Below are 26,627 nucleotides of genomic sequence, written 5' to 3' on the forward strand. Positions count from 1 at the left end.
ATAGTATATAAAAATATATTAATTTACTGAAATATAAAGGAGCCATGTTTTCGTATTCGCTCCCCATATTTGTACTGTGCTCCCGGTCCGTTTTCAAAAACTATATACTGTCAAACGTCATTTTGAGAGTTGTCAAAAACTTCAAACAAATGTCAATGCCTAAAAGAGTATTGTGAGATGAGCGCTGTACCTTTTATTTTATTTACATATTTGATAAATTCCGTGAATGTGTATTGAGATCACGAAAGTTGTATAAAATTTACAATGCTTTCGGTGAAATTCTTATACACCTAGTTTTGTAATAATACCACCATTTTTAGTAATAATACCACAGCAATGTATTTTCACGAACGATTTTGCCAATGGCTAGGCCATTTAAAGTTATCCCGTGTTATACTTTCAGTGTCTGTTATTTTGTTCATGGTGCCATTAGTAACACACTACTATTTATCAAAGGTTAGTGTTAATTTTAATTTTTCTAGTTCTCTTACTTACCCTGGAGAAAAGCGCCGATTTTATTTCTTTTTCATTGTTATTATATCAGTGTTTGCGTTGATCTTTTCTGGTTTAAAGTGGAGAAAGCAGACATTTATGAGGTTTTTGTGTTAACAGCGTACTACTCGTTTATGGCAATGTTCATAATTTTATGGGTAAAATACAATTCACACAATTATTAAAAAAATATTAACCTATGTATTGTATGCATGGATTGTACTCTACAAAAGTTATAAAAAGGCATTGCAGGTGATAGAAACCTCTATAGTTCAACAACAGTGACACCACTGCCACACCTGTTTTTGACTAATAACGGCAGAGTTAAGTATTGCTGTGTTGCACATATATAGATGTACATAGTAGGGTAGCAGATAGCATTTACTACAACTATCAGCCTTGGAGGGCTCTCCAGCATTAAAAATATGTAAAGATATATAATAAAAATCATTTTCCACTTTTTTTTTTATATTATAGGAGTAGCAGATGAGCATGCAGTCCACCTGATGGTAAGTAGCAACTGCCGCCCTTGGACATTTGTAATCAACCCCAGATAGGATTAGATATTCCTACCTGAGGTCAGCCACAGATGCACCGCTACCCCTGAGGACTAAGCTGGGACGCTTCGGAAAAGTCTGTCTCCCTTACCCTTCTCCCACACCCTTCAAACCGGAACACAGCAGCGCCTAACACTGCTGTTTATAGGTAGAAATAGGTGTGGCGGTGGTGCCGCCGGAATCTAACCACAAAAACTTACACAAAATAGGTGGACTGTATGCTCACTTAAACTTGTATAAATAATAGGTGTCGGAGTAGTGGTTTAGGAGACAATTATATGTCATTATCTTTCCCAAGTCCATTTATAAAATTGTCTGATTTCAGTATGAGTCAACATCTGGATCTCTGGGTGGTAGCCCAATGCGACAAACCCTAGAATCACTTGGAGATGTCTCTACAATGAACGTAGCAGACCTGAAGGCCAGGATTGAGGAGATGCTTAGAATTAAGGTAAGATGCTTAAAGTTCATAATAAGTTTATGAACATACATTGTTGTAACCCTTTAATGTACTACTATTTAGTATTTCTATTTACTTTAAATTAGCCTGAAATCTACTCCACCATGTAATTTAGTATTGATCATGGGTGTAAATGTTAAGGTAATGTTAAGTGGGTCCTTGAGGGTTCCAAGCCCAGCGGCATAGTAAGAGTTGACTATGAAAAAAAAAATGGCTGGTCTTATTGGCAATATCTAAAGGGGGTATTCAGAATTAGTAGTCTGAAATTTGTGTGGCAAAAAAATCAAGGACACTTGTTTGAAGATTTTTTCGGTTCTTGCCTAAACTAGTGGGGGAGATGCCTTTCGAGATAATCTCTAGTTCTATATAAGACTGTATATCATTAACATAATGGTTATTTCAACTATTTCTAGGCTTCAGTGTCAACAGAACTCCGTGAGCTGGAGGAGCGACGTGGCAGGTTGCAGCGCGAGGCGGCCGCTGCTAGCGCAAAGGCAGATAGTGTGAAGGCGGAGTACGCTCGCGCCACTGCAGAATTGCAGCGTCTCCGAGTGTCCGCCGACCAAGCCCGTCTCGCGCAACTGGAAGCCATCAGACGAGACTCCCCCGAACTAGCGCCTCCTGCTCAAATCCTTCCATCAAACCCTCCGCAAATCCTACCACCCGTGAGTCCTTCCTCAGAAGTCAACTGCCGCATGCATTCGTGTTTCGACCACTCACGTTGCTCCTTGACCTCCGGCTTTCCCATTTACTTCTATGACCCAGATATCTATTCTCCCCTGACAGGTGCGGAAGTTGACGGATTCTTAAAAACGACGTTGCGTCAAACACTAGGATATAACTCACATTTGACGCAAAATCCTAATGAAGCCTGCGTTTACCTCGTTCTTGTGGGTGAAGCATTTCCTTTTGAGAAGAGCCACTCGTAAGATATTCCATACATGATTTTAATGTTTTATTTAAATATTTTCAGTTTTTTTACATTGTCAATTCTGGCGATTCCAAGCTTGCGAGCTATATATTTCTAAATTACACAATAATTTATTTTGTTAGTGTCAATATGTAATATCTTTAAGTCTTTTTTTGCATTTTAGCTCAACCACAGAGTCATATAAGCTGATGTTAAATGAGACGGCAATAAAAGGTCTTCCATATTGGGGCGGAGATGGGCGAAACCATGTTTTACTTAACCTGGCACGACGGGAACTGTCTGTCGGTTCTGGAGATGCATTCCGGGGGGCATCGACTGGAAGAGCTATGATCGCTCAATCCACTTTCACTCTAGACCAGTTTCGACCAGAGTTTGATTTAGTAACACCTCCAGCGCTTGGTCCACCAGGCGGCGACGTGTGGGCCGATTGTGCCCCTATGGCACCGGCGCGACGTAAATATTTGTTAAGGTAAATATATTAGTATCACAATTAATAAGAATCTGTTGTGTCATTTTGTTTGTATGCGTTCATAAACATTATTCAGTTTTCAGGGCTCACAATCCTCCGTAACAGGACATAACAGGGATGATGACAAAATCTTAATTGAGGGCTTGCAGAAGATGGCGACGATTGCGCCAGCAACGGATTTATTTCTGCTACAGTTTGAATGCGACCCACCCGTGGAAAGACGGGCAGTGATACCGATTGGGGATTGGGCGCTTTGTGGAACTGACCGGTCTCGACGATCAGTATTGCGAGACTCCACTTTCGTGTTAGTACTCGCGCCTGGTAACTCCAATTACGCGTCTACAGCGCTCCTGCAAGCAAGATTATATGAGGCTCTACGATCTGGTGCAATTCCTGTTGTCCTTGGAGGGGATAGAATTAGGTTACCATACGACGAAGTTTTGGATTGGCGACGAGCCACCATTTCTCTTCCTAAAGCGCGTGTCACCGAATTACACTTCTTGCTGCGGGCGCTGTCGGATGCTGATCTGCTAGCATTTAGACGACAAGGCAGAGTATTATGGGAACGGTATCTAAGTTCGGTACAAGCTAGCATGGATTCCCTGCTTGCGACTTTACGAATGCGGTTGAACATTCCACCGCGACCTGCATCTCCAACGATAGGTGCTCCGGCGTTCAACGACTCATTTTCCCCACCGAAAGTGGAGGCACCGGCAGTTGATTCGGAACCAGAAGAGACACTCGGACCCCTAGAGGCACCATACCCGAGTCCAGCGTACCGACGAAATTATTCATTGTCGTTGTTACATGGTTACGAAATGTGGAATGACTGGGGCGAGCCGTTTGCGTTGTACCCACAACTGCCCTGGGATCCGCCCGTGACGTCAGAAGCGCGGTTCATGGGATCCGCGGCAGGGTTCCGTCCGATAGCAGCTGGAGCGGGCGGCTCCGGGAAGGAGTTTAGTGAGGCACTCGGCGGGGACCGACAGAGAGAACAGTTCACTATTGTAATCCTGACCTATGAGCGCGAAGCCGTGCTGGCAGCAGCTTTGGCGCGACTTCGCGGACTACCCTATTTAAATAAAGTGAGTAACAATTATAATGTGAAAGAGAATTTGTTTTTCATTCTGTCTTTTTGTAAGGGACATAGTTGTCTGGGAAAAGATTGGAGATTGAAATTCAATTTGTAGTTATATATTATGTTGGAGGGTTATTTGTTTGCTAGTCTTTCAAATACTAGTGCAACGTGACGTCACAAAGGCGATAGGCTCAGTTACTGGCCTGTTATATTGTACCACATGTAAAGATTTAATTTTTAAACCAAATAGTGTTGTATGCAATCATGACCAAGTAAAGTATGTAATACATTGGCGCCCGCTAAAAGAAGTAAAACTTTAAAAATAAAGACTTTTCCATTTAAGACTAATCTATAAAAGTTAGGTACATTATTATTGGTAGATGACGCTAAAAGCTTTATTACTCCTTACTTCTCCTCCACTTAATGATTATCTAATCGCACTAATTCGCATTAATTTCACTTCAAAACCATACGTTTACACAGGTAGTAGTCGTATGGAACGGGCTAACACCACCGTCGAGTGCGCAGGCGTGGCCGGAGAGCGGCGCGCCCGTCGTCGTGGTGCGTGCGCCACGGAACTCCCTCAACAACCGCTTCTTGCCGTACAACCTGATTGATACCGAGGCTGTCCTATGTGTTGATGATGACGCGCATTTGAGACATGACGAGATTGTGTTCGCTTTTAGGTAAGTTTCTGTAATATTTGTTTCTCATTAAGGCCGTGTTTTGTGTCGACGATGACGTGCAAGTATGAGAAACTGCCTCATAGAGTATTTATTTATTATTATTATTTTTTTTATAATATAGGAGTAGCAGACGAGCATGCAGTCCACCTGATGGTAAGTGGCTACTGCCGCCCATGGACATCTGTAATCAACCCCAGATAGGATTAGATATACCTACCTGAGGTCGGCACAGATGCGCTTCTACCCCTGAGGACTAAGCTGGAATGCCTCGGAAAAGTATGTCTCCCTTACCACACCCTTCAAAACGGAACACAGCAGTGCTTAAAACTGATGTTATTAGGCAGAAATAGGTGTGGCGGTGGTGCCGCTGGAGTCGAACCACAAAGGGTTCTACCACCTTTCGAACCTTTATTTATTAAATTAAAAATAAATGTATTGATCTTATAGTATAGTTTTTATTTTCTTTACAGAGTGTGGCGAGAACATAGAGATAGGATCGTCGGATTCCCAGGTCGTTATCACGCGTGGGATGTCAACTTTAATAACGGGTTTCTCTATAATTCCAATTACAGGTACATTTTCTTCGTTTTCTTTTGAATGTTTCCCCCTCGGAAAAAAAGAAGGTACATTTTCTTCGTAACAGTATTTTACAATCTAAAATTTAATTGGAAATGTATAATATCGTAAACATTGTACAATAAAAGACGATTGGTTGGGAATAGCTGGATATACACTGCAATTTTTAAGACTTTACGGCGTTTGAACGTGTTAGGCCAATCATTGAAATCCATAGGCGTAGGGAGAAGAAAATATCTTTTATTTTACTAACAAATTTTCAAAGACCATTTTGGGATCCTTTTAAATTATAGAGTTTATTTTTTTCGTTGACAAATTTTAGAGACAAATCTGCTTTACTATCCGCCGAACACTACCTAACCGAATAGTTTGTGGAACATCCATAAAAAACTAGGTACGTCCATGGCCATCCCAGTAAGATATTATTTATCAACTGTTTGTTATCCAGTTGCGAGCTAAGCATGGTGCTGACCGGCGCGGCGTTCGTGCACCGCTACTACCTGTGGGCGTACTGGCGCGCGCTGCCCGCCGCCGTGCGCGACTACGTCGACGAGTACATGAACTGCGAGGACATCGCCATGAACTTCCTCGTCGCGCACATCACCAGGAAACCCCCCGTCAAGGTACGCTTATCACCATCGTATAGTCTGATTCATAATTAGGTGTCCAAAATGTAAACAAAGGTGTTGACCTATCAAGAACATACCCTTCAAATGGTAGATTCTTATTTTTGACAATATTAAATTAATACAACAATAATAAAATAATAATCAAAAAAAAATTAAGATCAATTCACATTTTCTAATATTTATATTACCTCAATTTCGTTCCATACAGTAATAATAATAAAAAACAAGGTTTATGGTAGAAAATTAAAATGTGATAATGGTAACACAATCGGAACCCAGAACATTTCTTGTGCCGTCATTTTTAAGTTTCGTAGCTGATGTTATTCATTTTCGTGATTGTGATTGAACTCGAATGTATTATAGTTTACATAGCGCGTTTGTTAAATTGTGAATAATTGTAAAGTTTTCGTTTTTTGTTGAGTTTGTTAAAGTTTTTATTTCTTGTTCATTTTGACAGTGACATTTGTTTGTTTACATTTTGGACACCTAATTATGAATCAGACTATAGACATAATCATCATTGTCGTCATCGTCATCACCGTAGTAGTCGTCGTCATCATCATCATCATCATCATCACTTTCGTCGTCCTAATCACCCTTCATCAACCACAGAATACTTAACACTGTTGTAACTACGCATGTTGTGTGATGTTGATGATGTGTGTCTGGAAGACATAATATAGATGACAAAAAATATAATCTTTTCTGTGTATTTATCCACGTTACTATGACTTTATTTTATAGTTTTCCGCTAGATGGCGTTGTACTACAATAGTTTGTAATATCAACTATTCCTGCAGGTGACGTCGCGGTGGACCTTCCGTTGTCCCGGTTGTCCCGTGACGCTATCAGCAGACGAAACACATTTCCATGAGAGGCATAAGTGTATACAGTTTTTTTCGCAGGTAATAAATAAAAATCTTTTTAACACTTTTATATAAGTAGATGCTCTCAAAATTATGTAATCTACTGATGATGTTATTCAGTAGCTTGGTAGCACATTTCAGATTGATTTTATCTTAATAGATGATAGATTTAGTACTCTTTTTTTTAATTATATGAACCTTAGTTGAAACCTACCCGTATTATAAGTTTTAAAAAACGGGAACCTGTTTCTAAGCCTCCCCTGTCTGTTCGTTTGTAACAGGAATTTATCACTTATACTCGAAATAAATAGACACAAAATCTTTTTGCATACTGTGTATTTAAAAAATACAAGAAAGTGGTAGTTTCGGCATTTTTCTATTCTTTTACTGACCATAGTTCTTTACTTCAACAACGACATCCTGAAATCAAATACATATTTAAATACAAAAAATGGTACATACTAATATTTTGGTAGGATAATTGCATTTTTCTGTTGATAAAAAATCTATATTGATCCGAGAAAATAAATGATCTGTTATATATATTTTTTGTAGGTAATGGGCTACACTCCGTTACTCTCGACGCAGTATCGGGCGGACTCGGTACTCTTCAAAACACGAATACCTCACGATAAACAAAAGTGTTTCAAATTTATATAGCACTGTTATTTATGTACTAACCACCTTAGAATCCTTGTACATAATTATCTTTATGCTGTAACAAAATATTTGTAAATTATCTTGTAATTATCAATTAATATGCTTGTGTTTTATAAATAGCTAGTGTGTTGTGGACATCGATATGATATTTATTTATACGTTGATTTAGATGTGCTGCGAATATTTTAGATAATAAGAATATCTGCTATTTATCAAAAATTGAGTGTCTTTGGACTTACTATGAAATGTTATGTGTTTTACGAAATGTCGTCGTATCCATAGATATTTTAATGTGTTCACAATTTTTATAAGCAATAATAAATGTGTGTAATATACTAATTATATAAAATATAATAATTTTATATTATGGAAGTTATAGAAATTGCACTCTCAATATTTATGTATGTTAAGATAAAATTAAATATAAATTAAAAATTTCTATACATTACGCTATTTAAGTAAAGTCAAAAATGTAGGAAAATAACGTTTTTAATATTTGGTAGGCTGTCTACCTAATTGCATAAATAAATATTAAAAACTCTCAGGTTAGAAATATTAAAATTGATCGAAGTGATCTAAGTATGTGAAAATAATTATAACACCTTTTGATCTCGAAAGTAATAATCGTGGTCATCACTTTAGCGCATTTATTAGTAGAAATAAGAGCAATCCAAAGTCTTACATAAAAAATATTTGTAAATAATATCCGTTCTATAGTTTTTTCACCAATATATTATGTTTGTATCCAAAATATTATGTTTAACCAAGTTTCTTTTTTTTTTAAATTTGTAATTGTTATTTTTTACGTATTGTGAAATCTTAAGCCTATCTTTTTTTGTATTTTTTTAACTAATATATTTTTTCACGTTTTAGAAATATGTATGTGGTCTTATTTTTTAAAACGTGAAACCTATGTTGGCTTTTCTTCGTTTGAAAAAATTGTAATACGTATTTTTTGTTCCATTGTTTTCACTTTATCATGGAGAAATCATTGTGACAATAATACTTTATAGTATTCTTAATGTACATATTAAAAATATGTTAAATGTTTGGTTGTTTGTACTATATTTCATTTTATAAGTATTTAATGCGTCATGTCAGAAAGTACATTTTAGTGTTGTATTCAAATTTTACATACATTTGTTGTTACTCACAATTTAAAGTACCTCTTTTAAGACTTTATTAGAAATTACATTGCACATAAATTTCAAAGCAAAAAAATGGAGAGCTTTTTATCTCGTAAAGCTTCTTACTTAAAGCATATTACGGTTTTTCTGATCGTCTGTAGTAAAAATACAGGAAACATCTTGAATTATGTTTTTATGAATCTTGCTTTTTGACAAATAAGTTTTTTAGTAAATTATTTCATTTTATTTGTAGGTGTGACATTTACATAGATTCTTGAAAGCTATTTCGTATTTTTAGATATTGCCTTTTGTTTCTACTATGCGAGTCATTTTTATTATTTTTAAGAGTAAATTATAATATCGCCGCATGATTTTTGTTTGCTCTGAAGATTATGGTCTATAAGGTTTCATGTAATTTTAAAAGTGATGAACTGAAAGTTATTGTTGAATAATGTTTTATTTATCTTAGCACTTCTATAAAAGTAGTATTTCTAGTAAAAAATATTCACATGAAATTTCGATAGGAAAAATCTTCACAATGTGTTTCTGTATTTCTGCCATAAAAGTGTTAATATTAAGAATGTTTGTAATTTGTCTAGTTCTTAATATTTCAAGACTGATAATAATATGGTTATTTTTCTTCTGGCGCTAATATTTGTCTCATATTCCTGTGATCCTGTAAAAATCATGTAATTACACTTGAATGGAAATATAAATAGATTTTATAGCAATCAATTGAATTTTATTCCTGCGATTATGGGAAATAATTTCGTACTTTACTAGCATGACCAACATGACTTGCATTTATATATATTTCTAAAAATCGTACCAATTAAATATGGAAAATGGCAATTTTGGCATGTATTTATCGTTTCTTTGCTACTTATATTGTTTTTTCGGTGTTAAAAAATCTGGCTTTTGGTTTTACTTATTTTCCAATATGACCGGTTTTCCAAAATTATAAACTATTTCATTTTAATCTTTAGCATTATCCACAAAAATGTCACGTACCTACATTTTCGACCGTATTTACGTATTTTAAGTACTTGCGATTTTTTAGTGTAGTGGAATACGTGATGATTAAGGGAAAATGATAACATCAAGTGTTATATGCGTAACTGCATAAATTCAATTTATACTACCTAGCTCCAAAGCCAAGAGTTGGCAAAATAAATAAACTTATTCATTGAGTTCGACTACTCGCGTCCATACCGCGTTGATATAGAAAACATAGCTAACATAATCCAAGTATGTATATGGCTATATAGAACGGCACCAATTTTTCAGTTTCTTTTAGAACTTTAGCTAAAATGTAAATTAAAGCGTAGTAAAAAGCTGATTCTTTTTGTAGCAACGACCTTGTAGCAGTCCTATCACAATAATAAAATTACAACTATGACAAGGTTGCCGCCACCGCAATACATGCTACCTGTATTGTTTACGAAACTTGATATTATTTAGTGCGGACAATCAGTGGTTAATAAGTATACCGACATCGTATAATTATTATGATATCATAACTTAATCATGTTTCAAACTAGCAATTGCGGTTAATTTAGTTATTAGAAAAATATCCTCAAGACTATGAAACTGATCTGCAATTTGCGTAGTTGATTATTATCATACTTTAGGTAGGTATGTGTTTCGTTATGTATGGATATATGTAATAACTTGTTTGTTAATTTAGTAAATTCAATCAAGTTCAATATATAAAACCCTAATCATGGTAAGGTATTACAGGTAGAATAGGTATATAAATGCATATGCAGATAATAAATTTATTCTCAAAATTAAATTTAAACTCGAAAAACATTAACTTTCTTGAGTAAAAATATATGACACTCTTGTGTCTAATGGTCTTCTACCAGTAGGTAAATGTTATCATATTTTCAGGCATAAACTAGCATTGTGAAAACATGAAAAGTGCGTAAATGCCGAATTAGGATTTTTGTGTTGCGGCATCTGCAAGAAGTCTGCGACTGGCGCTCAAACATATGGAGACTGTGTAGTGTGTCAGCGTTGCATCTAGTTTCCGAAAAGAATAATTATTTTTCGGTATTCTGCTGGGGCCCTTAGCACTAATGGTTCCATGGCCATTAACTTTGAAGAATATTGGTAGATAATCTGAGTAATATATTATAAGAAGGATTTTTGCAAAATGTACCTACTAAATGTAGAATGATTTCTACTTCTTAATTTTTTATATTCTTTAAATGCATTTTATACCAGTCATTTATTCATGATAAGTATTTATTAGCTAGTGCTTATCATTGCTTTCTAGGATCATGAGCACCCCTAGGAAGACTTTTATTTTCCGTGTTGTTTAAAATCTACGTATAGTTTATACATGGTGTCTTTTCGTGGTATCAACAGCTTTTTTTCGCTATCTCATTGCAGGTGGTACTATAGATTACCTAAATTATTTTTGTTATGAGGATCGGCCGATAACGTTGCCGCCCTGGCAGTAGCTCGTCCGGGCAGACCCTATCTATAATTCTGCAGGCGTTGCCATTTATAGTGATGTTATATCATAGGTATGAGCTTATTATGGGTTCGTACACAAAACTGCGATGCGACGTCGCATCGCAAAAATCTGCGAGCTCCCTCGACGCATCGCAAGAACTTGCGAATTGATTCGCATCGCACAGTGGTTGTTGTTGTTGGTCACCCTGAGAGACGCTACGCCGCACGATATCGCATCGCAGCAATTCGCATCGCAATTTTCTGCGTTGCGAATTCGCATCGCGTCGCATCGCAGTTTTGTGTTCGAGCCCTATATGCTTAGTAATTACACAGGGTTTAATAAATATAGAAAAAATACAAGTAGATATGTCTTAAATTTTTATTCATAAAAAATCATTCATAACATTCATTGCATCTTTTAACCTAGGAATATTATAATGTCACACAGTTTGGTCGTACACAAACATTTTACATTACACTCACGAAAAAATGAGTAAATTTGTGTATTAAGCAACAGTTTTGTTTTATAATTTAAATGTGAGAATTCAATAAATATTTTTATCATTATATTAGATGATTAAAATATTTTAACAAGATTCTAATTAGTATGAAAGTGTATGGAAGTATAATAGATGTGCTTTCTTATGTCCTAAAGCAAATCATTAACAAGCATCAGCTACCAATCTGTCAGTGGGAAAAGCATTCCAGGTTCGAGAATAAATGGTACATAATGAGGTACGTTATTTGATTGAACACAGCATATTAATTAAGGCTTCTTCAATTATACACCTAACTTATCTACTTACACATAGTTTTGATAAATGTATATGTAATTCGATATAATTTTCCATTATAAGACTGGGACTGCATAGAATTTTCAATTCTAATAAATATATTTTTGACAATAACTGGGTTTGTCGGTAAATGGTGATCATTAAGCTCGTAATACGTTATGTAATATTAACATACAAATAAAATATTATATATTATTATAAGAATATGGCTGTTAAATACAAATACAAGAATACAAACTATTCAGATAATTTAAGTGTGAGAAAATCGTATTTTCATAGTTTAAAATTTGTATATTATTTTATTAATATAAAAGTTCGTTAAAATTTATTTGAATATTATTTCTATCAGAATAAATAACCACTATTTATAACATAGATTAGTAAAGATACTTTGCCGCCTTAAAATTGAATGAAGCCACAAACGGCTTATTAGTAAGTTCTTTTTTTTGAATTCTTGACAAATAAAAACATTTTTAGAGAAAATTTACGAATAAATAACTAGTACTGTGTAATTTACATGATAAATAAACAATTTATAATAATAATTCCTAATATTTTAGGGACATTTTAGCACGGAGACGTGGCAAAACTTTTTACGCAACTATTTCAATTCTCAAAACGGGGTACATTTTCTTGTTAGGAGTGAGTAATCTTTACTAATCTATGGTTAGGAGTGAGTAATCTTTACTAATCTATGATTTATAAATAGTGGTGTCTGTCGGGCCACGCGGGGGGTGCGGGGGGTGCGGGGGGCGCGGGCGCGGGGCGCGTGTCGCGCGGCACGGACAGGCCGCACGGGGCGCGCACCCACACTCTTCTGTTTCAGGCGAGGTCGTCCGCTTTGCCGTCGAGGCGCTTCAGCTGTCAAACAATGGCAACACTTTAGTATTTCATTTATAGTCATAAACTTCCAATGTAGGTCACTATACTCTGTTCATAAACTAAGCATGCGACGAAAAAAATATATAGAGATACAATTAAACGTAGGTCGAAAATGACTTGGGATTTTGAGGTCATAGATCGATTCACAGAAAGGGAAAAAAATTAAAAATTATTAAAAAACTGCAACAAATAAGTAAGTGGAAGAGGAAATTTCAATAATGACTATTTTAAGGCGAGCAGTGTTAAACCAAATTAGGGCACAACATATAAATTAGAATTTTACACATTTTTTGCGTCTACCAACATTTCAAAGGATTTCTGAGCAAAGTTTCATCATCTCAAAATAAGACTTAGTAGTCTTCTATAGTTCACGGTCTTTCATTTACACTTAAGAACATTATGGGGAACTCCCATGCGAGGAGGTTTCCTCATGATTAAAAAAAATAAAATGGGTAAATAAAACGGTACAAACAATAACTTCAGTTTTAAGGTCTTACGGTGTGTTCCACTGTCCAAGCCGTAGGTGGTAGGCGTCCAGATCGCTTGTAAAGATTTAAAAAATGCATATAAATGTGTTTACCTGACCAATAAATATTTCAATTGTTATGTATTTTTTTATAGGCATAAATTAAAGAGTTATTAACTTACCTATTAATTTTATTTTTATGGCTGTACCGTCATAAAGATAAAATTCAATATACTTACCTAAGTATTCAACCCATTACCTACTTTGCACCTTGTCATATAAGCTTTATAATACAAAGCTTATTGAACTAATAGATGTTTTCCACAAAATTCTAATTTTGTTATGTACGTACCCATTACCCAATTGCACTAGCAATATTACGAACATCGTACAATATCATCTTTAGCTTCTACTACAAACCGGTATATACAACTACAAGGTATTAAGGTATTAGCTACATACCTCCTTCTCATCACCCGCTACAGGCCTGTACCGCGGGGTGTCCACTTGGGGAGCGGAGAACCCGTGTACGTACAACAGAGCAGCTGCCACACCGCCAGCGACCGGACCGGCCCAATACACCTAAAAATAAATACAATTTCAAAATGAAATACAATTTTGATATAAAGCTTGTTTTGATATAAAGCTTTATAGGTTAGTCTAGGAAGGATGCTGGAGTGTGATTACCGATGGCTCTATTTGAAAATATAAAAAGAAAAATTACTGAAATCTTGGTACACTGCTGCCACTGACTGTCTCTAGAGTGCAGTGAAAATAAACAAAGTTATCATAGTCAAGAGGGCTTATACAATAGGTATCGGTAATTTTCATATTTAGTATTAATTAGTGAAGTTAATGTCTAGGTTCGAAAGTAGGTAGGAATAGGAAGATTTTTGGTCAAATAATATTTTCGTGCCTGCAACTATGACCCCTACATATTCCATATTGTGCGATGGACTTACACACAATGACAGATATTATAAACCCTTTACGAACAGGTGGTACAAGATTTAAAGGTGATAGAACCCTTTGTGGTTCGACTCCGTCGGCACCACCGCCACATCTATTTCTGCCTAATAACAGCAGTGTTAGGCGCTGCTGTGTTCCGTTTTGAAGGGTGTGGTAAGGGAGACATACTTTTCCGACGCGTTCCAGCTTTGTCCTCAGGGGTAGCGGCGCATCTGTAGCCGACCTCGGGTAGGACTATCTAATCCTATCTGGGGTTGATTACAGATGTCCATGGGCGGCAGTAGCCACTTACCATTAGGTGCACTGCATGCTCGTCTGCTATTCCTATGTTATAAAAAAAAAGAAGATAAACTTCTGCAAATACCCGTATAATATATTATTATAAACACATTTTATAGATTAGACGGGAAAGGCGTTTTATCGCGATGCATTTTTTCAAAGTGAATGATTGACGCTAACGCCTTTTGACGCTAGAGCCATACGCAAAGCCTTGAAGTTGAGTAATGTGTGCGCTTAGAACATAAAAAGCACAACTAGTCATTTTATCGGTGAACGTAATAAGGTTTTACCATTAATTTATTGTAGGCCTAATTACGTAAATAATAAACAATTCGACGAATTTAATTTTTACCTTTTAATTACCTTTTAATTAGGTAAAGATATTCTAACTCAAGATTTGTATAAATAACAAGCATATGTTATTAATATTTGTATAATGCTCAATGCAGCAATTAAGAAAATAAGTCGAAATCTTGATTAAAACGAAACCAAATAATCAGATTTGCAATGTACTTACTATAATAGTAAAACTTAAAGCCGTTTAAAGAATATATGTTTTCTATGAGATACTATGTATATCGAGTCTTTGATTATTAGTATAATATTTAAAAAAAGCATTTTATTACTATTTATTGAATATAGACTATTTAGAAAATCTTATTAGAATTGGTTTCTGCTACTTGACAAGAGATGACGCCACGTGTACCTATACTGTTATATCCGTGGTTACATCCGCAGGTTAAATTATTATAAAAGCCTTTTTAACTAAATTGCTTTATAAAATACCAACCTATAAACTACAAGATCTATGATTTGATGACAGAAGCTCAGCTGAACATAAGCATAAACAAGGAGAAGTCCCCTCTTTAATTTGAAAGCAATATTAAAATGCTTATTTTTAATATAAACATGACTGTTTTTCGGTATCTAACTTTGCTTGAAGTAGGTACCGATATGTTCGGTTCAATAAATAAATAGTAATAATAATACCAATTCATTATAAATCAATAAAAACAATGGTCGATAAACATGCTAAAGTACCATGAAGATAATTTCTTAGGTGTGGTTGTTTACTGATTAGATATTTAATATTAGGATTAAGATGGCATATCTGTGTAGGTATGGGGTATGGGTCTTATCTAGTTGAAATCGCGTAGAATTTTACTATAATGACATAATCGAGATATTATTTTTTATGAAAATAAACGGAAGGCGCTATCAAAAGAAGGTAAACCTCCTTTTATCTCATTGAAAATATTGTAAAACAATTAAAATGCATAGTTATTTATGGATGAAATATATTGGAACCTAATGCGGCAGCTTAAGAAAGTTCACAAATGATTTTAATTTTTTATGTTTTCGTAGATATATCACTGAAAGAAACACCCTACAACACTAAGTTAGCACCTATACTTCCTATAACTTATCTGTCTTACCACAACTATTAAAATTCTGCTTCGTAACAGCAGTGTTAAACGCTGCTATACCTAGAGTAGTAAAGTAGAGGTAGATAAGTACCTAGGTAGGTAGACAATATAATATAGGTACAAATTCATGTTTATTTAGTACACATACGAGTACAAGCAATATTACGTATATTTTTTTAATGGACACAGAATGGAAATTTCAGTTTCAATTATAGGTTAGTGGTTTGTTTTTATTTTAATTGGTGGCTTCACGTCAAATAATGTGTCAGTGATACCACATGCAGTATTGCATGAATTGTGCCTATAAATGGGACTTACGCATATTTGTACTGTATTTGTAAGAATGATCTCCTCGACCGTATTTCTAACGAGTCAATATCATTGCCATTTTGAGTGATAGATGATTCTATAGAAAAGGAAATTCTAGGCGCTTTATTAAAATTGGTTTGTCAGCTCGATTCGTTCGCATGTTTTGTAGAAGTTTCGCGACATAACTAAGTAAAATTGTTTTTTCAATGAAGACATTTATTTAGTACTATAAAATTACAGAGAAAAATCATTGTTTTGAACTTTTAATATGCGATTGCAGTAGGTAATATCTAAGTAGATAAGCCAGATTTTAAATTACTTTAAAAATATAGGAAGATTCATGTTCGCCCTGTATTTTTTCATATTACTTATTTCCGTTTTGAACTGCTTATAATAATGCGTCTCATTAGTACACATGTGTACCTATGTTTTTTTTATTTTCATGAAGATAAGGTATGCATTGTTTGAGTACAAAAATTAACACTAAAGAACGCACGCCAATATACATACATTTAATTGTTCACGGAAATACTTAGTTAAGATGTGTGGTAGATAATACATAAAGTATATAAATAGAACATAGACTATAGATACATACCCAGTGATCAGACCATTCATTAGCAACCAGCGCAGAGCCGAAGGAACGAGCAGGGTTCATAGCGGAGCCGGTGTAGTCCACAGCTAGGAGATGGCCAAGGGTGACGGTCAGGCCGATGGCCAGCGGGGCGGTGGCTTTGCTGTCCGCTTTGTTGGGGTCGCAAACCTGCATTCAAAAGAGTAATTTATTTCATGACAGGTAATGACGATAAGTTTTTTTTTAATATAATATAGAGCAGCAAATGAACATGTATCATATGTGATTATTGGTGTTAGGTACTAGCGCAGATAAACATCTGTAATTAATTCCATTTAGAACTGAAGCCCTACGTGAAGTGGCCCCACAGATGATTGTGTCTTTGAGGACTGAGTTGGAACACCTCGATTAAATATCTCTACTTTACTTGTATCGATATTTCGATCTAGCTGTATGGATAGTGATCAGGACAACAATAATCATTCGATGTTTATTTACTTAGTTACTCATTTTTCAGTCCCGCCCCGTTCATAATATCCACGTTATATATTCTTATCTGTAAGATCTGAATTGAGACATAAATTCAGCCCATGAATGAAAATACCTACGTGTCTTCAAAAGACCTTGGTGTAAAAGCTACGATATTTATCGATTATGATAATTCCGAGTTATTTTGTTTCGCGAACTGGGAAAGTAATGTCAATCGTCACGCGATCTGCCAAATAATTGGTCATATTTTTCGCTAAACTGTTTGGCGCATCTTTGTCATTGGTATTAATTGAACTAATTAGGAAATATATTTCGCCATAATTGGATTGTCCATGGTTATAAATCATTGAATGATGTTAGGTTAGTGGGTGGGCCGTGATGAACGATGGGCAAAGTAATTCTGCACCTATTTCATTATAGTATTAGGGGATAGAGATTTTAGACGCTTTTCGTTATAACGGCATTATTTCATGCAGCAGGTACATTACATACAGCGACTAACTGGCCCGCTACGGAGATATAGGTTACAGATTTTCACAAATAAACTCGCTTCCATCAGTTCCTACTGTAATAGGTAGTATTTTGTCAGTAAAAAGTCTATGAAACTGAAATCGTGATCCATTTCCATAAATAGTTTATATTAAAAAAAGTTATAAAAACACCTAGGAAATAACAATGTTGTTGCAAATTAATATTGAATGGATAGTCAGGGTTGTAAATCAAAGTTAAATATTTCAATGAAAGCCAGATTATGGGTGGTTCGCTAATGATCCCGCGACACGAAACCAACCGTTTGCCTGCAATATTTGTTCGCTTTTAGAGACGAACCATACTATATTTCTACCTAATAACAGCAGTGTTAGGCGCTGCTGTGTTCCGTTTTGAAGGGTGTGGTAAGGGAGACATACTTTTCCGAGGCGTTCCAGCTTAGTCCTCAAGGGTAGCGGCGCACCTGTGGCCGACCTCAAGTAGGAATATCTTATCATATTTGAGGTTGATTACAGATGTCCATGGGCGGCAGTAGCCACTTACCATTAGGTGGACGGCATGCTCGTCTGCTACTCCTATATTATAAAAAAAATATTGTAAAATATCATAGATTTACATAATTATATCACACTACTTATCAACGCTCTTAATGTTCATGATCTACAGTTCACATTTGTCAAGAGAAGGACCTACATATATGCATGTGTACATGTACAAAAAAGATACTCACCCCACAGACAACAAACACCAGGACAAATCCAAGGAAGAACTCGATGCCAAATCCTTGCAGTTGTGTAACGTCAGTCCCCAGCCCAGTGACACCGAGTTTGCCAGCTACTTTGTCTGGTGTGAAGGCTTTCAAGAGACTCGAGCCAGCTGCAGCGCCGGCACATTGGACGATGACGTAGAGGACGGCTCGAGCTGGCTTCACGCGCCCGACGGACGCCAGGCCAGCCGTCACAGCTGGGTTGATGTGACCACCAGACACGTGGCCTATTGCCTGGGAATTAGAAATCGTTTAAATAATGTTATATGCACTTAATATTAAGTAGTTTAGACAAGTAGTGTTACTTAAGCTCTATGAAAAATGGTAAAGCCTGTAGAGGTGCGAAATTCGAATGCTAAATAATTTTTCGATATTACGAGTATGTGTGTACAAAAATTTAGTTAAAGAAAAATCTACACGTATGTTCTTAAAGCTTAACAATTCGTAATTACTGGCCAGCGTAGTGGACTGTGACATGGAATTCTAGATACTTTTATCTTGGATCGATCTTAGCAATTAATTATCAGGTACCTATGTATCAAGTAAATCACTCAAGTAAGAGTAGAATAAGACTCAATAAAACAGGATTTAAAATCCTTTAATCTGTCAGTAAAATAAGATTAAGATTAAAATTCCACAACATCAATTACAGTGTTAACAGTACGATCGACTAATCACTGTGTAAACATTATGAAAGACAGGTACATAGTGACATTGCACCTATAATAAGACGGGCTGTACATAAGGCTGTGACTGCATTAGGTAAGCAGTCAGGGCCGGCTCACCCATAGATAGGACTAGACTGCATAAATCACTCAAATTTTAGCGGTGTCATGACAAAGCGAAATATGTAGGCGAAATAGCCAAAATACGTATGTCTATCTTTATTAGAAGTAGATAGTTTATTAGAAGTTTTGTGCATGCAATCTTCGATGATTTTATGTACGAAGTAAGGATTTTTGCGCATTGACCATCTGTATACAAAGGTAACAGATGTGTTCTATTTCTGAAGTCTATTTCTAAGTGGAAGTTGCATAAAAAATGATGTAAGTTAGATTTTATTTGAAAAATCCAGCGATTGTCTTCGCGTGGCCGAACAACTTTTGACAGATAGATAAACGCTACGAAATTACTAAAACTACCAGTTACCAAAGCCTAGCCGCCTAGCAGTAGCCAAAGAGAATATAACCTACGCATAATAGTAGCCAAAAACCGCTCAACCTCGATGTTTCTCCGTTATTTTCCATTTGATTTAAAATTGGATGCCAATTCTATCCTTCGAGATAAACCTTCGTTCAGATACTCAGTCATGAAAGAATCGAATGCGGCCATAGCCTAACTCAATGCATAAGTGTAGTTATACGTCACACTTGCACAATGAAACAATTATAGTAGAGATAGCTTATCTTCTAGTACGGCATCATGAGGGCTCGGTGCTCGTAACATTTCATGAATGTTAAGAGGAGAGCTACATTGATATTTTCCTTTCTATATAAACAAAAACTTACATAGATAAATATGAGTTAATTTTCCACATTGATCTTATTTCTACAATTATCAAACTGTACGAAACACTTTAAAAGTCCTGCATTGCAACATTGACAATCTCTTCCTCTCTGGTGCAATTACTGTAAATTCTCCTAGGTAAGTAGAAGTATTTTGAATTTCAGATTGAAAGGGATTTGAAGGCATGACTCTTGATTCAAATGCATTGTTCTTGAACGCATAATTTTTGTATTTACATCATTGTAATGCAGGTGCAATATGATTGATACTTTTCCTATATACGAGTATAACTTATTACAAAAAAAAAATAGGTACTTCGGGTATACTATACATACTGTACGATACAGGCGTATCTCTCAGGTTAGTTTAAGGACATTGTAATCTCAATGATAACATGAATTTAGTAAGATCTACACAAATAGTTTACCTACACAGCCAGCATGTAAGGATTATATAATATTACGCGAAAATGCAAGTACATTAAAAATGTTCACATTAACGTCATAAATAAATTGTTACCCCGCAATTATCGTATTTTAGAATTAAGGGCTCTTAATAAATCATATATTTCAACGCCCACGTACGGATTGATAGATTTCACACACCTTAATAAGCAGACGAAGTAAGCCTTGGTGAGAGGCACCAAGAAGAAAACCTTTGAGAGGCTCGTGGTTTTCATGTTGTCGATTCCTTTTGTTATAAAAACAATCCATCATTAATTAATAGGTAAACAATATTAACTTTCAAAGGATTCCCTTTACCTGTCTAGAATGATAATTTCGGCATTTTGGCTGGCAAAACATTTTTATCTCTGTGTTATCATAGATATGATAACGGTATCGATCATCTTTAATTAGAGGGTCTGTCAGTGGGAAGAGTATCTGGATCAACGAGCACAAATATATCGCGAAAACTTATAAGACAGGTGTTATCTGTTAAATGATGATGATGATGATTAGTATTATTTCTGAACGTAATTCTTTGTTAAAGCAAATTACTTAAATTTTTAGCAGAGAATTGAACATGGAACCTTGTGCTTCAATATGTTATAAGATGTTGTGTTATGTTGATAAGATTACTGAAGAAATTGCAATGATTTCATCAATATATCTGGCTACTACACTTTAAGCTACATAATGTCAAAATGATAAAACGGATTTGCCGGTACCCAGCAACATGAGGACTATGGAGTACGAACTAATGTGTAACCATGATAATTTTCTTCTTAGAGTGAGACGGGTCTTCGGGATAATTTACTTAAGTACGGATAGGTAGTATTTGGTAGATAGACTTAACACACATCGAAATTAATAATACACACATAACTTCAAATAATCAAAGGGAAGCCTGGTATTAGAGTCTCGGACTCTTATCGTGACACCAAAGTGTATAGCAGGCTATTATCGCTTATGAAATAAACATCACCGCAAACAAAAACAAAAAGCAAACATAATTGTACAATTACACAGATGCTTATGTAGTAGGTGCTTACCGATACAGCAGCGAAGACAGCGAGCCCGAAGGCAAGGGCGATGAGGACGATGTCCGGCGCCGCGTTCGAGCCCTGCGAGATGTTGATGCACGCGCCGCATCCGAACAGGTTTAGCAGGAGGTTACCTGGGACATTTATATTACTTTAGACTGGTGCAGTCTATCAAAATTTATTACAAACCAAATATACATATCGAACGAGTTATTACGCTAACGAGCTACTACAAATAGTATACACAGGTAGGGGTGTAGCTGAGGGAAAAGTCTGGTAATTTCTGAAATTCTTTCTCGCGTTATTGTAAGAAGTGTTCATTATAAACAGTACTTGAAATTTATCAACAAATACAATCATATTTATTATTAATATACTTTGCAAATAATCATTTTAAAAATAACCACAGGTTGAATATTTTGAAGAGATGAAATTTTAAAGATAACTACATAGATTAAATGTTAACTATAAACTAAAAAATGGAGTTATTTACAAAATATATACAAGAAAATTATAAATAAAATAAGCCATCTAAAATTGCCGTGTGAGGCATGGTTCCCAAAACGCTGGCGGCGTTTCCTTGCTGCACGGCAAGACTTAATCTTTGCGCAAAATAACCGCCAGCTTTTTGGTCACCGGAAGCAGTGACAAGTTTGGTCGACATATCTGACATGAATTTTTTCATGTCAGATGACCATGGACCCATTACCATATATATAGACCCATCATATTTTAAAATTATACTAGTTTTATCTGCCTACGATTCGTACCGAGGTTTTGGCGCCATTGACCAACTCTATGTAAATTTAACTAAAAACACCATTATAGGTACATAGGTATTCTGCTATTCCCTAACCTAATTCTATCTTGAATGAAATCCAAATAGGATATATGGTGGTTATAGCTGGTATTCTGAATATTAACTGGAACACGTCATAAAAGTCATAAAATTATGTAGGTGTAGGTCTGTCATTACACTAGAACACATCGCGGACATTGCTTTTATAGAGCATTAAATGTGGTGATGCCACCGCACTAAAATAATAAATAGATCCTATGACTCAGGAATATCATATTTTAACTGGTGAAAAAATGTAAAAGTTATGGGAGTTACAGGCTTTTTGAAATCTGCTTGATGGTCACAACAGAAATATCCAAAAGGGACCGTGAAAGAGAACTTTGAAGTTATCGACGTCTGTTTTTTAAAAAGTGGCAATTAGATTGACGATTAGATTAGAATTTTTGATTAGAATTTAAGTATTCATATATCATATAGCATTTTGGTATTGAGATATATTAAAATCGTTGGAATGAAAAAAGGGGAAAAAAAGAAAATTTAATAAATAATTTCGTATACATTCGAAATATTATCCTACATTTGTTACAGTTTAGGGTGACAAAAGTAGAGAAAGCATACATTATCTGATAGGAAAAGTATAGCTGGGTTCTAACATAGAACGCATTATAAATTTTACATTCAAAGAATAAAGTAAAGTAGCATAATAGAGTAGTTTAAGTAAACTTTTGTGTGTAGTGTTAAAAATATACTAGAAATCTTTAACAAAAGTCTTATCATCTTCCATCAAAGTTCAAGCGCGGCGCCGCTGCTGTTTCTTATCTCATTATTATATGGATTTTTGTGACATGACGCCGCCTGACGGCTTGGACACATACGTGAAGGGTTATAAATATACTAAACAAATTGTATTACTTTGTCTGGTTTTGTAACTGTAAGGTACAGAAAGTTTGTCTAAAGGCAATCCAAACTTGTTAAAATTTAATTGGGCATATGCCAAGATAACATAAACGTAATCCAATGCGTTTTAACTGTATTTAAATTTATTGCATCGAATTCAATCGACAATCTGTATAACGTTATTTCCTTACATATAATATAAAACAGGTGATATTTTTTTCTTAATTAATATCATTTGGGAGGTTATTTATCTTTAGAGTTATCTTAAAGATATTTGTAACCCAATAATCGATCAGATAGGACTACAGTCCCGCTTGAGGTCAACCACAGATGTATTGCTATCCCTTGAAAATTAAGTTGGTAGGCCTTGTACTTATAAGTATGTCTTGTTTACTATACCCTTCAAACCCAAAAAACGGGGTGCTGTTTTTTAACAATGCGGTGGCTCAACATTGCTGTTATTTGGCAGAAATGAACTTAACGGTGGTGCCTTCGAAGTCGAACACTGGGTTCCACCACCTTCGACACAGTGTTCTTTACGTTATCAATAACTTCGTATTATATTGCAAATATATTGCATATTTTTGAAGGTGTTAGAACCCTTTGTGGTTCGACTCCGGCGGCACTACCGCCACACCTATTTCTACACTATAACAGCAGTGTTAGGCGCTGCTGTGTTCCGGTTTGAAGGGTGTGGTATAGCGGTGGGTCGTTGAAGTTTTTTCCGTCAACGAAACGTCAACGTTAATTTCCGTTGATCAACTAGTTAATTTCGTCAACGAGTTAACGTGTTACTAATTTCAACTTGCATCAATAATAAACGGTTTTTAACTATGCTGCAACGAACAACACTTCTCTACTGAAGTTATTTATAATTATAATTATTTATTAGGAAATAATTCGATAATAATATGTTCTATATAATTGGAGTTCAAATTATGCTATTATACCGACAATTAAGCTCGTCTGCTACTCGTATGTTATAAAAAAATTAACGTAAGTTTAATTCTAAACAAAATACAATTTTACGTTGAAAATAACGAAACGTTCCGTTTAACTTCGTTGACGTAACGTTGATTCGTTGAACGGTTGATTTAACTAGTGCGTTGATTCAACGACCACCGTTACAAAATACAATTTACGTTGAAAATAACGAAACGTTCTGTTCAACGTCGTTGACGTATTTAACTAGTTAATTTCTATTGGGTTAACGTTGATTCGTTGAAAGTGAATCAACGGTTGATTTAACTAGTTCGTTGATTCAACGACCACCGCTAGTGTGGTAAGGGAGACAGACATTTCCGAGGTGTTCCAGCTTAGTCCTCAGGGGTAGCGGCGCATCTGTGGCCGACCTTAGGTAGGAATATCTAATCTTATCTGGGGTTGATTAGAAATGTCCATGGGCGGCAGTAGCCACTTACCATCAGGTGGACTGCATGCTCGTCTGCTACTCCTATATTATAAAATAGTACATTACAATACGAGGACGAAAAATTTTTTTCTGACAAGTGTGAGTTTGCAGGCCGAGCCGCAGGCGAGGACTGCAATCACACGAGTCAGAAAAACATTTTTCGTCCGCGTGTTGTATAAAATTTTATATTACGGGGTCGGAAATGGGGGTTTTGCGCACGCGAAGCGTGCGTAAAACGTCCATTTAGGCACGCCGTGATATAAAAAAATATTGCAAATAATTCGTAGTAGAATATTATATGTTACCAATAAATTCAGCGAGCAGTGCCCTGCTGATGCCGACCGCGCCCGCTGTCAGCTCATCCAGCCCTAGTTTAGCGCCGAGCTCTCCCATGATTCTGTAACAAACACGTGACACTTTCTAATTTAGGAAACAGGACAGTGGGTATGCATCAAAGCATCGTTCTAGTATCCGGGGCCATCTTGACCGCATACCGTGGGAGCTACTCTAGTGCACGTAAAAATAAACGTATTGTCATAGTTGAGTCAATTAATCTGACATTTTCAATGACAATCCATCTATCTACGCTACAGTAGCCTTAGATTAAGTGTAAATTTAAAAAATATTAATAATTAACTGGAAGTGTCAAGGTTTTCACCCGTAACGTAGCTATAGTCCGTGCCAAACTGCTAGTCCGCTCCGAATATAGAAACGAGTCGCGTCACAATAGGAAATTGCAGATATTAGCGGGACTAAGACAGCGCGGAACCCCCCGTTATCCGTGCGATGCAACTTCAGAGCGGATTATAAGTTTGGCGCGGACTATACCTACATCTTTTAAAATTAACTATTTCTGAACCCTTGATGACAAAATTTAATCCTAAGTAAAATACTTATATTACACTTGTATCTAAGTACCTACATTATTTCGATCTAGTCTATAATGAAGATTGATTTAGGTACTTGCAGAAGATTGATACATTCCATAAGATAAGACAATGTACAAAAATCCGTACATGATAATAAACATCAATATTCTTTATTATTTCTACATATACACATATGAAATATCATTATAGATAAGATTATATAATAATTTGGTAAAGAAATTGGTAGCTTAGCTATCCAAAAATATTTTTAAAATTATTTACCGCTACTAAAAACACATGATTGCACATGAACAGATAAGATTCTCTCAAAAATAGCGTTACCAGCGGACTGAAATAACGATATCTTGATGTTAACACGTTTTATCTGCGTAAGTGCGAAATTCTAAGAATTACAATCCAAGAGGTTAATTTCATATGCAGACGTGGATTACCCGTTAACCGTCAAAGTTATTCCAAATAAAGTCATGACTATGCTGGTCAGTATGTTGGCAGGTGTGTAATTATGCATAGGACCGTACTTCTGTGAAGAATGAATAGTGCAGTAGGATTATGAATGACTTTTCCATCGGAGCTTATAACAGTTCCTTATTCCGTAAGTAACATAAATACTTGTAAAGCTTGAAGTAAACATAGAGATTTGGTAGAGCCAGTATGGTACGGCCGATGAGATAGCACCTCCATCCATGTCTAACATTCTGCGTTTCGGTTGAAGAGTGCAGATGCAGACTGACTACCATCATATCATATTATATTTTATACAATGTTATGAGATGAATTGCTTAATAGTTTGTTTGTACGCGATGATGTGTTCGCCCAGCGAAAAAATCCCACTTTAAATTAAAAATAAAATAAAATAAAAATAAAATAAATCATATCATATTAGGCTACCATCTTCCAGAATTGACTATGCGTCTGTGATCTTTTGGCTTTAGGTACGAGTATAAGTTATACCGTATAACCTGTTTTGAATAGAGTTTATCGCAGATATTTATATGAGGCAGTGATCATTTACCTTTAAGCAATATGCAAGCTTGTTAGTTTTCCAATCTTGTAAAAATAATGGCCCGTGTAATCAAAGCCTAATATTATTTGCAACGATAATAATCTGTTGCAGATGCGGAGGATAAAATATTTTAACGATATGGTACGGTATGTCAACCAGAACGATCATTAAATTCATTAGTTGGACACACTATTTAGTAA

General features: G+C 35.6%; 2 protein-coding genes across 2 annotated transcripts in view; one reads left to right on the forward strand and one right to left on the reverse strand.

Moving 5' to 3' along the window:
• The first annotated feature begins 132 nt into the window (after positions 1–132).
• Positions 133–9,262, forward strand: botv (exostosin like glycosyltransferase 3). The gene is made up of 10 exons (XM_073079887.1): positions 133–456; positions 1,375–1,500; positions 1,923–2,434; positions 2,604–2,909; positions 2,986–3,994; positions 4,471–4,673; positions 5,144–5,245; positions 5,698–5,872; positions 6,679–6,783; positions 7,300–9,262. Exons 1-10 carry the CDS (start codon positions 337–339, stop codon positions 7,402–7,404), a joined length of 2,763 nt encoding a protein of 920 aa, XP_072935988.1. The 5' UTR covers positions 133–336; the 3' UTR covers positions 7,405–9,262.
• Positions 9,263–12,454: 3,192 nt separating this feature from the next.
• Prip (aquaporin prip) overlaps positions 12,455–26,627 on the reverse strand; it is a 43,946-nt gene continuing 29,773 nt past the window's right edge. The window contains exons 2-7 of the mRNA XM_073079889.1: positions 24,840–24,931; positions 21,437–21,561; positions 18,403–18,672; positions 16,719–16,883; positions 13,599–13,718; positions 12,455–12,649 (exon numbers count right to left, since the gene is read on the reverse strand). Coding sequence (XP_072935990.1) covers positions 12,611–12,649; positions 13,599–13,718; positions 16,719–16,883; positions 18,403–18,672; positions 21,437–21,561; positions 24,840–24,927 — 807 coding nt within the window. The 5' untranslated portion in view covers positions 24,928–24,931 and the 3' untranslated portion in view covers positions 12,455–12,610. The remainder of the gene's footprint in view (positions 12,650–13,598; positions 13,719–16,718; positions 16,884–18,402; positions 18,673–21,436; positions 21,562–24,839; positions 24,932–26,627) is intronic.

The sequence above is a fragment of the Epargyreus clarus genome, unplaced genomic scaffold (assembly GCF_041222505.1).
Source record: "Epargyreus clarus isolate Ecla_fem2 unplaced genomic scaffold, WU_Ecla_fem_2.2 ptg000014l, whole genome shotgun sequence".
NCBI classification, from domain to species: domain Eukaryota; kingdom Metazoa; phylum Arthropoda; class Insecta; order Lepidoptera; family Hesperiidae; genus Epargyreus; species Epargyreus clarus.

Bases quoted from the DNA above. Each gene is read 5' to 3' on its own strand.
- botv (XM_073079887.1), top strand. From the start codon at position 337: ATGTATTTTCACGAACGATTTTGCCAATGGCTAGGCCATTTAAAGTTA. The intron at 2,435-2,603 runs GTAAGATATTCC...TTTGCATTTTAG, and splicing joins CCTTTTGAGAAGAGCCACTC to CTCAACCACAGAGTCATATA. The intron at 5,873-6,678 runs GTACGCTTATCA...CTATTCCTGCAG, and splicing joins CCAGGAAACCCCCCGTCAAG to GTGACGTCGCGGTGGACCTT.